The sequence below is a fragment of the Lissotriton helveticus genome, chromosome 12 (assembly GCF_964261635.1).
Source record: "Lissotriton helveticus chromosome 12, aLisHel1.1, whole genome shotgun sequence".
Classification (NCBI taxonomy): domain Eukaryota; kingdom Metazoa; phylum Chordata; class Amphibia; order Caudata; family Salamandridae; genus Lissotriton; species Lissotriton helveticus.
Genome location: NC_136073.1, coordinates 25,158,108 through 25,174,304, shown reverse-complemented (window position 1 = coordinate 25,174,304; position 16,197 = coordinate 25,158,108). Strand labels below are relative to the sequence as shown.

Here is a 16,197-nt window from a genome sequence, read left to right as displayed (position 1 = left end):
TCCAGTGCAAGTCGTGGTAACGACTTGCGTTGTAAAATCTGCATTGTGAAGGTATTGCGGTGTTTTGACTGCGTAGTAAACAGGGCCGGACTGGCCATAGCGGGCACCGGGCAATCCCCCGGTGCGCCGCACGGGTGGGGGCCGGTTTTGGGCCGCTGGGGGCCGAGCACCGAGTGAGGGGGGGGGGGCGGCCGAGCACTTTGCCAGGGCCGGTTGTTGTTCCCAGTCCGGCCCTGGTAGTAAAGGTTGTTTCCCGTTCGTGCTGATGTGCAGTGTGTGAGGGGAGGTAGGTGTTCTTGCTGCTGTGCAGTGTGTGTGAGGGGTGGTAGGTGTTCTTGCTGCTGTGCAGTGTGTGTGAGGGGAGGTAGGTGTTCTTGCTGCTGTGCAGTGTGTGTGAGGGGTGGTAGGTGTTCTTGCTGCTGTGCAGTGTGTGTGAGGGGTGGTAGGTGTTCTTGCTGCTGTGCAGTGTGTGTGAGGGGTGGTAGGTGTTCTTGCTGCTGTGCAGTGTGTGTGAGGGGTGGTAGGTGTTCTTGCTGCTGTGCAGTGTGTGTGAGGGGAGGTAGGTGTTCTTGCTGCTGTGCAGTGTGTGTGAGGGGTGGTAGGTGTTCTTGCTGCTGTGCAGTGTGTGTGAGGGGTGGTAGGTGTTCTTGCTGCTGTGCAGTGTGTGAGGGGTGGTAGGTGTTCTTGCTGCTGTGCAGTGTGTGTGAGGGGAGGTAGGTGTTCTTGCTGCTGTGCAGTGTGTGTGAGGGGTGGTAGGTGTTCTTGCTGCTGTGCAGTGTGTGTGAGGGGAGGTAGGTGTTCTTGCTGCTGTGCAGTGTGTGTGAGGGGAGGTAGGTGTTCTTGCTGCTGTGCAGTGTGTGTGAGGGGAGGTAGGTGTTCTTGCTGCTGTGCAGTGTGTGTGAGGGGTGGTAGGTGTTCTTGCTGCTGTGCAGTGTGTGTGAGGGGTGGTAGGTGTTCTTGCTGCTGTGCAGTGTGTGAGGGGTGGTAGGTGTTCTTGCTGCTGTGCAGTGTGTGTGAGGGGAGGTAGGTGTTCTTGCTGCTGTGCAGTGTGTGTGAGGGGTGGTAGGTGTTCTTGCTGCTGTGCAGTGTGTGTGAGGGGTGGTAGGTGTTCTTGCTGCTGTGCAGTGTGTGTGAGGGGAGGTAGGTGTTCTTGCTGCTGTGCAGTGTGTGTGAGGGGAGGTAGGTGTTCTTGCTGCTGTGCAGTGTGTGTGAGGGGTGGTAGGTGTTCTTGCTGCTGTGCAGTGTGTGTGAGGGGTGGTAGGTGTTCTTGCTGCTGTGCAGTGTGTGTGAGGGGTGGTAGGTGTTCTTGCTGCTGTGCAGTGTGTGTGAGGGGAGGTAGGTGTTCTTGCTGCTGTGCAGTGTGTGTGAGGGGTGGTAGGTGTTCTTGCTGCTGTGCAGTGTGTGTGAGGGGTGGTAGGTGTTCTTGCTGCTGTGCAGTGTGTGTGAGGGGTGGTAGGTGTTCTTGCTGCTGTGCAGTGTGTGTGAGGGGTGGTAGGTGTTCTTGCTGCTGTGCAGTGTGTGTGAGGGGAGGTAGGTGTTCTTGCTGCTGTGCAGTGTGTGTGAGGGGTGGTAGGTGTTCTTGCTGCTGTGCAGTGTGTGTGAGGGGTGGTAGGTGTTCTTGCTGCTGTGCAGTGTGTGTGAGGGGTGGTAGGTGTTCTTGCTGCTGTGCAGTGTGTGTGAGGGGTGGTAGGTGTAATTGCTGTTCTGCAGTGTCAGAAAGTTTGAGGGGTAGAAGTTGCTGTTGCTGCTGTGCAGTGTGTGTGTGTGTGTTTCTGACGTTGAAATGTGTTGTTGCTGTGCAGAATGTATGTGTGTGAGGGACGGAAGGCGTTGCTGGTGTGCAGTGTGTGAGAGTGGGCGAAGCTACACTTACTATTGAGCAGTGTGTGTGTGTGTGTGTGTGTGTGTGAGAGAGCAGGGTGGAAGCTGTTTTTGCTGCTGTGGTGTGTGTGTGTGTGTCTGAGTGCTATTGTTTCTTGCGGTGCAGTGTGTGTACGGGGTGTGTAGTGTCTGTGAGGGAGCGAGGTGTACTTTTACTGTTGTGAGGGGGCTCTGTCTGCCCCCCAGCCCCCTGCCGGAGGGTGGGCCCTCTCTGCCCCGTGTGTCAGGGTCCCTGGTGGTCCCTCTCACCCCCCCGGGCTCTGTGTGAGGGTGTCTCTCCTGCAGTGCCTGTGAGGGGGCAGTGAGGCGCTCCCGCCATCAGATGACGCTGCAGCCAGCACTGCCCCCACCCTCCGGCTGACAGTCTAGACGCCCGGCCCGGGGCCATCCATCACCCCCCGCCTGTCACTGCAGCCACGCGCCGTGGCCGGCTGCACACGATTTCGTGTCTTGTAATATATATATATTTTAATGCTTATCTTCTTTCTAGCACTAGCTGCAGCGACCATCGCCCCCCCCCCACCCCGGGACAGTCTCGGGGTGACAGGCAGGCGGGGGGGTGGGGGCATGCTGGCGACCTGGGAACATGAAACCAGCTCTCGGGGGCACCTGGTCATGTGCACATGTAAGGCGGCCCAGCTATCACCCAGAGGCTCTTTATTAGGGTGATGACGTGAGCCCCTACCTACAGATGCGGAATGAATGTAGAACTACAAGTCCCACAATGCAACATTCTCTTGTTTAAATAGATATGGTGACGCAGGAAAGGGGTAACTTGGCAGCTACGAAGCTCAGAGGTGTCACGCAGACCTGCCCCCGACAAGCTCCCCAGAGCTGAGAATTAAGGGGATATCCATGGGCAATCACAGCCCAGTTCGGGTTTATTCTGTGGGCGTGGCTGATATGCTTCAGGTTGTAGCTCCTTGAAAGATAGAACGCTAATCTGTGCGCTATGCAGAATTAAAAAAAGAAAACACCTTCTGAGGCAGAGCTTGACTCCAGTTTATTAACCCCTCAAAAGAGTTCCATCCTGAACTTTCCGTTTCAACATTGTGTTCAGGTGTTCATGGCCATTTAGTTACCTAACACCCAAGCAAAACTACACCTCCCAGAATGCACTTGGTTGTTAAATGACAGCCCACTACTGGAAATGAAGATACCTGGTTACATAAGGTCATTGGGTAAAAAAAATGCTCAAACCTGTAGAGACGCTCTAGATGTTGCACGGCACGTCGGCGGACGTGACGTGCAGGCGGCCAGGATTGGCTGCTGGTGTTGGGGGAGTGGTTGAGCGCGAGAGCGCGAAAGGATAGCGGGAAGAGCGGGCGCTGGAGCGACAGGCTCGGCGCTCTTTGGGATTATCAGAATTATAACTAATAAATAATTGTTACTACAGTAAGGGCTCAGAGTCATCATTGGAGTCTGCCTACATCATTACAGTGGCGACGAGGGTGGGATTGAAGACCCCCCAGCAAGGCAGAACCGCAGACTCAGCCCTAAGCGACAAGCAAGCACCAGAAGCTTCAGAACCACCCCACAAGGTACAGAGGAGCGAGACTACCTGGTGCAGGAGAACAGGTACCCCAAAGAGCGCGGCAGAGCCCGGCACACAGGAGGGTGTGGCGCAGAGGAAGGAAAAAGGAGGAAAAAACCCAGGAACCCTAGAAGCAAGGCAGGAGGAGAGCGCCAGCCCACCCAGCGAGCAACAGACCAGTGAGCACGCGCTGGAGGGTTCAGAAGGAGCCGAGGGGGCTGACAAGGACAGTCCCCGAACCCCAGCAAGTGGAGAAGAACAAGACGACGCACCAGGGAGTCCCCGTGGCCAAGTAAGATCGCTACCTGCAGTGAAGAGCGAGAAAATGAGCGCGCAAGCAGGCTACGCGATGGCTCCGGTACAGTTCTTACCGCGCCCGGGAGAACCCCTCATGAAATGGGAGGACTGGAGGGAATACATCGAAAATTTCATAGGTGTACTCGAAGATGAGAATGAGGAGGCATTCAAACCCCAGAGGAAGAAACGTATTTTACTATTGAACTTAGGCCCAGAAGGACTCCGGATTTACAAGAGCTTAGTCCCGAAACAGAGAACATCCACAGACGACGATGTATACGCACAGGCGCTCGAAGACCTCAACGAACACTTCAGACCGGCGATGTGCGTGTCGGTGGATAGGTTTAATTTCCAACAGAGGAAGCAGAAACAAGGAGAAACAGTGGAGGAGTATGTGGCGGCACTGAAACGACTGGCAGCCACGTGCAGGTACGCCAACTGGGAAGAGGAATTTATCAAGGACCAGGTGGTGATGCATACCACGTGCTCGAATGTGCAAGACAAGCTGTGGGCTAGTGGAGACACCACACTGAAGGAGGTATTGGTCATCGTGAAGAGAGCGGAATTAGCACGGCGATGCGCTGAAGTGACAAAAAAGGATATGGCGTCCAGCACGATGGTGAACAAGGTGGATGAAGAGGGGACTAGCAGAGAATACCGAAACAGAAAACCAACGGAAAGAGGGCCCAGCAAGTGGCAAAACAGCACGAACACGTCGAGTAAACAAGCGGGAAGCAACAGGAAGTCATGCTACAGGTGTGGAAGCTGGTCGCACGAGGCGCACGATCGGAAGTGCCCTGCGTTTCGCGCCAAATGTGCGTTCTGTGGAATAATCGGCCACTACGAGAAGGTTTGCAGGAGGAAGGCCTCCAAGAGCATGGTGAGATGCGTGGATCAAAGCGATGACCATCCGGACGGCGATTCGGAGCCAGAAGAAGTCACGGTGATCTACATTGAGGATCAGGTACTAAGCACGGAGGGAAAAGTTCTAGACAGAGAAGGTAGACGTACGATGAAACCGGTGTTGGAGATGGCTATAGGCGGCGTCATGATCAATGTGGTGGCAGATACAGGGTCTCCCTTCACCATCATCCAGAGAGCAGTGTGGGAGGAGAAATTTGTGCCACGGCTCGGGCCGGAGCTTGAAAAGCTAGACATCCGCCCGGTTACGTACAACGGAGATCGGATCCCCATGGCAGGATTCAGACCCTTGACCTTCGAATTTCGAGGCCGATCAGCACACTGTAAACTCTATGTGTCGGAGAGGGGCCCGTCAGTCTTGGGTTGGCTGGATCAGGGCGACCTAGGAATCAAGCTGGATCCGGGTGGCAAGGAGCAAATTCTCCTGACGGACCAGGTGGCCGGGCCAAGTCTGGACAAATGGAAAACCGAATATCCAAAGGTATTTGGGGGCACTGTGGGGAAGCTGGAAAAATTCGCCCACAAGATCATCCTGAAGGAGAACGCTGTCCCGGTGGCCCACAAGGCCAGGAATGTCCCGTTGGCTGTGAGAGACGCTGTGAGAGCAGAACTACAAGACCTGGAAAACAAGGGCATCATAGAACCCATCACGTGCGCCGAGTGGCTGGCGCCCCTGGTAGTGGTCAAGAAACCCAACGGTAGGGTCCGGTTGTGCGTTGACCTGAGGGAACTAAATAAAAACATTGTGGTGGAAAGATTCCCCTTGCCCAGGATAGAGGAGATGCTAGCCAGCACCAGGGGGATTAAGTGGTACTCAACAATAGACTTGACCTCTGCATAGCATCAGATTGCTCTGCATCCGGACAGCCGCAAATTAACATCTTTCATCACTCCGTTTGGGTGCTATCAATTTCGCAGGATGCCATTCGGTTTAGCTTCTGCGGCGGCGGTGTTCCAGAGGATGATGCACCAATTATTCAAGGACATCAAGGAAGTCCAATACTTCCAAGATGACATCCTGGTGATGGGCAGAGACATACCAGACCACGACAGGAAGTTGGCAGTAGTCTTGAAGATCCTAGAAGGAAAAGGACTCACGGCTGAATGGTCCAAATGCAAGATAGGGATGGACTCAGTAACCTACCTGGGGCATGAGATAGGGGCGCAAGGCGTGACCCCCAAGGCCGACAATGTCAGGGCGATTTGCGAAGCACCACCCCCCTCCACCAAGGAAGAGGTCAGGTCATTCCTGGGGATGGCAGAGTATTATGGGAAATTTGTACAGCACTTTGCCTCTAAGACTCATCATATGAGACAACTAACGAAAGAGAACACTGAATTCAAGTGGTCGGAGGACACACAAAGGGAATTCGAGATTATCAAAAAGGAAGTGGCAGGGGCCATACCCCTTCAAGGGTTCGACCCTCAAGGCAACACCGTTCTCACAACGGACGCCAGCGACAAGGGACTGGGTGCAGTCCTCATGCAAGACCGAGGGCGAGGTCAGCTGGAGACGATCTGCTTCGCCTCGCGCACACTGAGTGAGACAGAAAGGAAGTACAGTGTGATAGAAAAGGAGATGCTGGCGGTGGTGTGGGCCACCACGCGCTTCCGACAATTCCTGTGGGGCACCAGATTTCAACTACGGACCGACCACAAACCACTACTGAGAGTGCTGACATCGAGTGGCCACGCAGAGGCGACACCCCGGATATCGAAGATGTCGCTAAAGCTCTTAGAGTTTAGGTATGATGTGGAACACATACCAGGCAGCAAGAACAAGGTAGCAGACTACCTGAGCCGAGCGGCGGCTATGGAACCCAGTGAAGAGGACAAAGCATGCACGGAAGAATGGGTGGCACTGATGGAGGATCATGAAAGTGTTATCAGCCTCCAGGAATGGACACAAGCGTATGCAGAGGACCTGACGTTGGAAGAGGTGAAAACTTACATCACCCATGGATGGCCGGATAAGAGACGGGTTCGGAAGGAACTCAACCCCTATTTTGAGGTAAGGGAGGAACTCTCCCTGGACAATCAAGGAACATTTGTATATAGAGGAGAGAAAGTTGTCCCTCCAACGAACATCATACCCCGACTGCTGGACATGCTGCACGAAGGGCACCTGGGCATAGGGAAACTCAAACTGAGGTCCAAGCAGAACTATTGGTGGCCGGGAATGGACATAAGAGCGGAACGACATGTGAGAGAGTGCGTGAGGTGCCAGGGCGCAGACAAGACACTCAAACCCCTGCGCCCTGCATTGGGTGCATTCGAAACTCCAAAGAACCCCTGGGAAGAGTTGTCTGTCGACATCTTAGGCCCCGTCTTAGACACCCAAGGGGTCCAGAAGTACGTGTGTGTCCTTGTGGACAGGTTCTCGAAATGGCCAGAGATCAAGATCAAGGAAACCATGGACACGGACACCATAGTGAAGTTCCTGGCAGACACTTTTGTGAGGGAAGGCATACCCAAGTCTATCCTCAGCGATAATGGACCCCAGTTCCGATCGGAAAAGTGGGACAACTTCCTAGGAAGGAACGGCATCCAAGCGAAGCACACATCAATATACCACCCCGCGGGAAACGGCCAAGTCGAACGCTTCAACAGGGTGGTGATGGGGTCGATCCAAGCAGCCATCTCAGACCACAAAGACTGGGAGAAGGACATATGGCACATGTTGTGGGCGTACAGGATCACTCCCACAAGTACGGGATACAGCCCCTTCCAGCTGCTGCGCGGCCGAGAACCGTTCACTCAGGACAACCGGGTGTGGAAGGAAAAGACAGTAGTAAGTGAATGGTCCCCTGCTGTGGTGCGGGCTAACATTGAGAAGGCCAAGGCAGTATACACCAGACATTATAATGCCCGGAGGAACGTGCGAGACACAGAACTCAAAGAAGGAGAATGGGTTAGAGTCAAGCTGCCCACTCTACAAAGAAAAGGAGAGAGCAAATACAGCAAGCCCCTGCAGGTGAAGGAAATTAAGGGAAGAGCGGCCAGGCTGAGTGACGGAAACATATGGTCACAAGACCGCATGGCCAGATGTAATAAGATCCTAGTGTGGGACTGTGAAAGGGCAGGCGGAGAATCAGAAGAATGCGAGAGTGAGAAGCGAGAACATCAGGAGAACGGGATCACATTGAATGAAGGAGAGCAAGGTCAAGGAGAAGCAAGGGACAGAGAGCAGGAGATAAGAGTTGAGGAGAATGGCGATAACAGAGTCAGACAAGGTGAAGAAGAGAACAACACCACCCCTGCGAGACGAACACGGAGTGGTAGAGCTGTGGTGAGGCCAACGAGATTCAGAGACTATGATTTGAGCGACGGACTGTAAGTTGAAATGTTTGTGCGAAAAAGGGGAGATATGTAGAGACGCTCTAGATGTTGCACGGCACGTCGGCGGACGTGACGTGCAGGCGGCCAGGATTGGCTGCTGGTGTTGGGGGCGTGGTTGAGCGCGAGAGCGCGAAAGGATAGCGGGAAGAGCGGGCGCTGGAGCGACAGGCTCGGCGCTCTTTGGGATTATCAGAATTATAACTAATAAATAATTGTTACTACAGTAAGGGCTCAGAGTCATCATTGGAGTCTGCCTACATCATTACAAAACCCACTGCCATGTGCAAGGCGCCAGGGGTGTCCCTACAGATCGTGCAAATACACCCTCCCCCCTGCGTTCCAGACAGAGGGCAGGAAAGCAACTACTGCGCAGGCGCACACCGCTGTTTGCTGTCACGGTCGAGGCACGGGGGCTCCGGTGTGTTTACATCACTTGGTAAGATTTTTAAAGATGTTTTAAATCAATTTATGTTTGAAGAGGATGTGGTCTGGGAGAAAAATTACCTACTTTGGAACCTAAATTTTAATGAACTGAAAATGGTTTGACTTGAAAAATCACCTGATTTTCCTTTGCTTAAAAAGTATCACATGTAATAAACTGAAAAATATGAAATGTAATTATGTAGTTAAAAAAATGTAATTGGCAACAGTTGTGCTGGTAGAACCACTTTAAACAAGAAGTGGCAAAGCCAAGAGGTCTGGCCTTGGCAAGTGTACACGATTGTATTTTTTTCAATTTTTTTTGCAAACATATACAGTGTTCAATAAATAATAAAAACATTGGAAACGTAAAAAGTAGTCCCGATTCAAACACACCCGCCCTAGCACTGAAGTGCACTTTTTCCAAGAGTCTGTGGAGGTGACGAGAAACAGTGCATTGCAATCATATATTTTCTCAACCGGAGACAAACATCTCTCAGAAATGTTTAATAACCATGGACACGTTCTGCCCTGTTTGGGACTCGTCATGGTATGTGACCTACTTTCAGCCACGTCACGCTCTTGAGGTGACTGGTTAGAAAATTACTCCAATGTATGGGGGAATGCTGAGTGCAAAAGTGGGAACATATCTGACTGTAGGGGCAGAGTTAACGGCACCCATCTGCAAATGTTACCTACGTTGTCATGCAGTAGTGTCAGCTGTGAGGTGGCCAGTAACGCGGTGCATGTCGGTCTTGTAGTTTTAGTTCTCCCACCCTGAATGAAGGACTACAGGTACCAGGCTGCAAAGGGTGTAGGTAGCTGTAATGGAAGAATTGAAGAGTTCTAATGAAAGTATTGTATTGTATTGTAATTGCATTTATATAGCGCTTACTATCCCTGACGAGGCGTCGAAGCGCTTTTTCGGCGAGTAGCACGCTACTCCGGGACCCATAGAGGATTAGTGTTGAATTAGTTAGTGAAACATGCAAGTACATTTTAAGTGGTGGATAGGTTAGTCAGTTATTTGAATTTGGAAGGATAGCAGAAGGATAGAGGAGGACAAAGGTTTGTATTTATTTATCGCTCGCTTGTTGACGCACGCTATTCAGGAAGCCCATAAAGGATTAGTGGTGAATTAATATGGTTAAATATGAAGTAATTTCAGTGGTGGATATTAGTCAGTTATTTGGAGTGAGTCGGATAGCGGAGGGATCAAAGGGGAAGAAAGGTTTTCATTCATATAGCACTTGTTACCCCTGATGGGCGTTGAAGCGCTTTTCTGGCGAGCAGCACGCCACTCCGGAACCCATAAAGGATTAGTGTTGAAAATTAGTATAGTATAAATATGAAGTAATTTGAGTAGTAGATATGTTATGTTATTCAGTTATTTGGGCAGTATATTAGTATAGTTGAATATGGAATATGGAATTTGAGAAGTGAACATGTTAGTCTGTTAATTTTGATAGAAAAAGGATAGTGTAGGGATAAGAGTGAAGGACTTTTTTTTTTTTTTGTTAGCGGGTGGTTTGAAGCGAGTTTGTGACACTATGCGCTTGTGCAAGGACACAGTAATTACCAAACATACCTACAACACAATCTGAATTTGGGGCATTTTTCTCTCGTTCCTTGCCTGGTGTTTGTAATTTGTTTTTATTGTCATTTCTGTAGCTCGTAATTTTTTTATTATGTTTGTTTACATTTCATATAAGTTGGCATGCAGGAAACATAGGGGCGGGAGAAACCATCTAAGGTTGTCTTGGCTCACCTTAGGTCCACAGCACACAGGAGCAGCCAATCACTGGCGTAAATGAAGGGGGGGGGGGGGGCTCGTGAGACCTCTGCAGACTCTCTCCCTGCCTGCCCAAACCAAGCAATAACTAACATCTGGTCAGAGAATCAGCTGCTTTCCCGCAATTTGACATTAATGGAGAACCACCGCCACCGTGTGGCCAAGTTACATATTACAAGACACTTCTGCTTTAAAACTTGTTTCCATGGACATTTCTGTAAAAATAATGTTTTCAGAAGATTTAAAGTTAAAAACGGCGGCGAGCTTTTATCTTTTACATATTATGCCTCACTCAATGATATGAAGTATTTTCTCTTATAGAAAAAAATGAATAATAGAACTTTCTAGCTACCTTATTCTTATGTAGTAAAGTTTAGTAGCTGGGACTGTGTGTTCCTTTTCTGTTAAAAATGGATTTAAAGTATTCATTAATTTGCTTGATTTGGGTCTTGTTGTCAACTTATAACAGCTGAAATGTGACTTACCACTGCTCGCATCAAAAACCGAAGTGATGGGTGGAATGTTTGAATGAATCTCAGCCAATTGGGGTTCGCTCAGGGCCGCTGCACGGCAAAGGGCCTGCTACAGCGCGACATTCCATGTAGCAGTATTTTTAATAACTTTTGATCAGTTTGAGCTACAAATAGTTTTTGTGTTGAAACCTGCTTTTGGATTGTGTTGAAAGTGCTGCAAACCCATAACAAAACATGTATAGAGGAATTAAATAAAGGGCGATGTAGGACGGTGTTACTTTTTGCTTAAAGAGGTCTGTGTTTACAAAGTTTATTGTCTCACACTTGGAAGGTTTCAGTGGCTGGTGCTTGCATCAAGGATTGAAGTTCAAGGGTGACCTTGGCAGAAGTGCTGATTAATGCTCTGAGAGCAGCACTTTATTTATTTATTTTATTTTTATTTTAAAGGTTTTATATAGCGCTGGCTAGACCCAGAGGTATCAGAGCGCTTTACAGGAGTGCAAGGAGGTACAATATTTGATATATTTGGTCAGAAACATTGCCATACAAACCAATATAACCGGAAAAGCAGATGAATACAAGTGGTATTTACAAGAGTACAATGATAAGCTCATGTGGGTAGCGTGTGATTAGATTAGGGTGGGTGTGAGGGAGTGAAAAAGAGAAGGAAAAGGAGGGAGATACAAAGACTGGGAGGTTAGAGGAATAGGGTCGTGGGAGATCAGAGGGAGGCCTCGCTAGAGTCTAGATGTCATACTTGAAGGTTGGGGCAGGGAGGGTAGTATGGGGAGGGGGAGTAGTAGCGTGAGGGAGGGGAGAAAGAAGGGGGAGAGGGGAGAGGAGAGAGTTGGAGGGCAAAAGAGGGTAGCCCGATGAGGCGAAGAGCGGGAGACGGTGTCTGAGGTAGGTATTATTGACCCCAATATTTGTTGAGGAGGTACAATATGAGGTCTCTTTTGAAGTTGATGTAGGAAGGGTTACAGCGTAGGTCTTTAGGCAGGGAGTTCCAGATGGAAGGAGCGTTTCCAGAGAAGGATCGAGCCTGTGTGCTTTTCTTTTTTAGCAGAGGGGGAATAAGTATGAGGGCGTTGGTACTCCTTGCCGGTCGGGTGCAGCCTGCTTTGTGTAGTTTGTCTGAGAGGTAACGTGGAGAGTTTTGGTGAAGTGCTTTATGCGTGATACATGCAATCTTGTAGGTGGATCTGTCTTCGATGGGAAGCCACTTGAGTGTTTTAAGCGCGGGGGAGTTGTGGTCGAACCGATTGTAGTCAAAGATAAGTCTCGCAGCTAGGTTGAGCACAGATTTGAGAGGTGCAAGATGGACTTTAGGTGTTCCAGCGAGAATAGCGTTACCATAGTCTATTCTAGACAGTACTAGCGATTAGACAACAGTTTTAAAGTCATCGGCCGGGATGAAGGGTTTAATTTTTTTGAGATCGTGGAGAGTGAAGAGCGCTCCTTTGGCCGTGGTTTTTATGTGGGCGGAAAGAGTAAGGTTATAATCAATGGTAAAGACATTTTTTACCAGCACTGAAATAAAGAAGTACATTGTGGCTTGTAGTTCCGTGCCCCAAGGCCTACTATTTTGGGAATTCATAAACCCATTTCTTGTATCAGGTCCTTGTTCCCTCTTGCTTTGGTTAGACATCAGTCTGACTGCAGCATTATGAACTCTTACAGGCAGTTAATTATACAGGCTGAAAGCCCTGAATACAGACTTTTACACCCACAGCCAAGCAGCTTCAAATACCTGACAAGACAGGCATTCCACCCCAAGCCGGAAGTTCTCATAGTCCTAATTCTAAATTAGCCATGTCCTCTTAACCTTTGGACATGTCATTTCAAGAGTGCACTTACAGCTCAGTAGCAGGGACACAGCCCACAGAGCTATCTAACACCATGTATTCTGCTATGTATTTACAAGCAGGATCTGGACTCTTGGAAGAAGGCACTCTCACCACAAATTTGCCTACAGCAAGACACAGATAAGGCACCTTTTTAATTAATTATTTTATCTTTTTTTCAATAGAACGAAGCACACCCTAACCGGGCACTGGGTCTTTGTACGATTTATACATAACATCACAAAAAAAACACACAGATATGAAAATACAGTAATAATAATAATAATAATGGAATGTTAATATGTGAAGAGAAATCTGAAACATTTGTAAATAACAAGAAACGGTCAGACGATTAAGACTCTCCTTCAATCAACCATCGTTAATCAGTTTAACCCCTTCTATGCTGATGACGGCCGGGAGCCGTCATGGTACACAGTGCTCGTGTGCTAATGATGGCTCCCGGCCGTCATGACCGCACCCGCGATCGGAATGTGCCGCACAGGCGCAGAATCGTGGCCGCGCCCAAGGGGTTAAACTTGAAGTGCAAGAGGGCGGGAGCATCTGGAATAGGGAATAACTTTCGGTCTGTGTCTTAGAACAGGTATGTCCCTGATGTATAAGAAATCTGGGTATTTTCTGAAGGCTGGCAGCTCTGGAAGGCAGACGCACAAGTGACTGCCATAGAGATAGATTGGTGGTCCCAGGATTAACCAGCTTCACCAGGGTTGAATCTGGGTTCACAAACCAGTCCTTCTTTCATGATTTGCACAGTAACCACTAAACCCTAACTCATCGTAGGGGGCTGTGTTAATTCAGTGAGAATTCAAACTTGTGACCTGCAAGTTACCTCTGCAGCAGGCGCTGAACCCACTAAGGTAACAGTACATCGCAATATGGACTATGGGCCTTGGTCCAGCCAGTGGATATATTTGCGGCACCAGGACAGGACTGGTCCGGATTGGAGGGGCTTGTTCTGCATTTTTCTGACTTAACCACCCAGCATTTAGTTTCTCAGGCTCCCTGACAGCCTTGTTACCTTCAGACACAGTCCTAAGCCAGTAGGCATCAGAGGCTCTCACATTTTACTTCCTTAATAACAAATTGCAGATGATAATGACACATGGACTTTCAACTTCCACTGACTCCTGATTTTATCAATGTTCCATACCAATGGTATCTGATTTTGTCAATGTTCCACTTCCAATGGTCCCTGATTTGATCAATTTTCCATACCAATGGTATCTGATTTTATCAAAATTCAGCTTCCACCGAACCCTGTTTTTATCAATGTTCCATACCAATGGTACCTAATTTTATCAATTCTCCTCACCCACGGTACCTGATTTATCAATGATCCACTTCCAGCGGTCTTAGATCAACTTCACAGAACCTTTGTTTTTATCAATGTTCCATACCAGTGGTACCTGATTTTATCAATGTTCAATACCAGTGGTACCTGATTTATCAATGTTCCAGACCAGTGGTACCTGATTTTATCAATGTTCCAGACCAGTTGTACCTGATTTCATCAATGTTCCATACCAATGGTACCTCATTTTTTCAATGTTCCACTTCCAATGGTACCTGATTTTATCAATGTTCCATACCAATGGTACCTGATTTTATCAATGTTCCATACCAGTTGTACCTGATTTTATCAATGTTCCATACCAATGGTACCTGATTTTATCAATGTTCCATACCAATGGTACCTGATTTTATCAATGTTCCATACCAATGGTACCTGATTTTATCAATGTTCCATACCAATGGTACCCGATTTTATCAATCTTCCATACCAATGGTACCCGATTTTATCAATCTTCCATACCAGTGGTACCTGATTTTATCAATGTTCCACTTCCAATGGTACCTGATTTTGTCAATGTTCCATACCAGTGGTACCTGATTTTATCAATGTTCCATACCAATGGTACCTGATTTTGTCAATGTTCCATACCAGTGGTACCTGATTTTATCAATGTTCCATACCAATGGTACCTGATTTTATCAATGTTCCACTTCCAATGGTACCTGATTTTGTCAATGTTCCATACCAGTGGTACCTGATTTTATCAATGTTCCATACCAATGGTACCTGATTTTTTCAATGTTCCATACCAGTGGTACCTGATTTTATTAATCTTCCATACCAATGGTACCTGATTTTATCAATGTTCCATACCAGTGGTACCTGATTTTATCAATGTTCCACTTCCTTTGGCCGCTGATTTTATTAACATTCCACACCACTGGTGCTTTGCATGCTCAATACTCCTGTTCAGGGCTGCTTTCAAACCTTAGTGCAGCAGCGATGCAAGAAAACAAAAACAAAGAAAGGACCAACATGGGTTCATTTAAATAAAAGCAAAGTGTGCATTAGCCTTTAAGACCAGGCACTGTATGTGAATTAAGTCCTTTTATTGCTGCTGCTGTAGGCACTTATAGACTGGCCTGCACAGAGAATTTGGAATGGACCAGTGCCGCTAAAAGGCTGGTGGGCTGGAGGGGAGTCAGTCACATAGCAAGATGATATGAGGGAGGAAAGTGAGTGAAATAGGAAGAAAGAGGGTATTAGGTGAGAGTTGGGCAGGCATGGGGATTCAATGGATAAAATACAGTAAACGTCTGGCTTTATATAGCACTTAATGTACGAATAGAGGAACTGGGGTAAAAGGAGTCAGTGATGTGCTGTAAATCACACAGTGCGGCAGTGGGTTTAGGACTATGGCCGCAGATTCTTTGTATTAAGGTCCATAAGAACAGCTCTCCGATTGGCTTCCTACTGTTGCTCTTTGTGGCAGCACCACCTTGAGTTCCTGATTTGACAATTCAAGATGGCACAACTGGAAACCAGATGAAATGTCCAATAAAAATAGTGCTGACCAGAACCTCCATACTTCTCTATTTATATACATATGTACAATGCTCTGGCCCATTCCACGGTGCCCTCGTAACCACCAGCTTGGACAGTCGGTGCCCGCTATCTCTGCCAATCATTTTCTAGGGCCTGCGGACGTCTGGCCCGTGGGCCGACCCGCTCTTCGGTCAGCGGCCGCGGCATCACCAGCGGGTAGTGGTACGCTCTAGTGTACTCTTCATGGGTGTCCAGGTCCACGGTGGTGCGTGGTTGGTCGCCGGTGGGTGAGAGCCGGCTCAGTGGAGGGTGCGGAGAAAGGGACGATTGGCAGGCGAGTGATGGAGAGAGGCGCTCCGACTTGATGCTGACGCTAGGATGGAGGTGCTGCTGGTACTGGGGCGGAGTGGCAGACGCAGTTGGGGATCCCTCGCTGCCCAGTAGCCTGCTGGGTAATCTATAGAGAAATGTAAAATAAGAAAAAAGTTATGCTCCTCTGACAACTGAGCATGTCTTGTTCTCTCTGTTTGGGAGTCCACCCCCTGCGTTCTCTACCTCTCTTCCAATTCTGGATGAACTCTTCCTGTAGAAATGCCCAACAATATTCAGATATAAAAATATTGAGGACAGAATATCAAAAGGTAAGTGCATATAGGGAAGTATAAATTTACGATTCCTAAGTCCACATCTACCTTGAACATATATGTACAGTGTAAGCACAAATATGTGGAGTTAGGTATAGAAAATCTAGAATTACTTACATGTCAATATGTATTGTCAATATTTTGGAGAGAGAGCGAGAGAGAGATGAACAGAGAGAGTGGTTGATGGATATAGAG

The 16,197-nt window shown here is 48.5% G+C and overlaps 1 protein-coding gene across 1 annotated transcript in view; it reads right to left on the bottom strand.

Moving 5' to 3' along the window:
* Positions 1–12,630: 12,630 nt before the first annotated feature.
* Positions 12,631–16,197, bottom strand: part of LOC144799711 (myocyte-specific enhancer factor 2B-like) — a 22,772-nt gene continuing 19,205 nt past the window's right edge. Inside the window, 1 exon segment of the mRNA XM_078671217.1 lies at positions 12,631–15,815. Within this exon segment, the coding sequence (XP_078527343.1) occupies positions 15,485–15,815 (331 nt within the window). The 3' untranslated portion in view covers positions 12,631–15,484.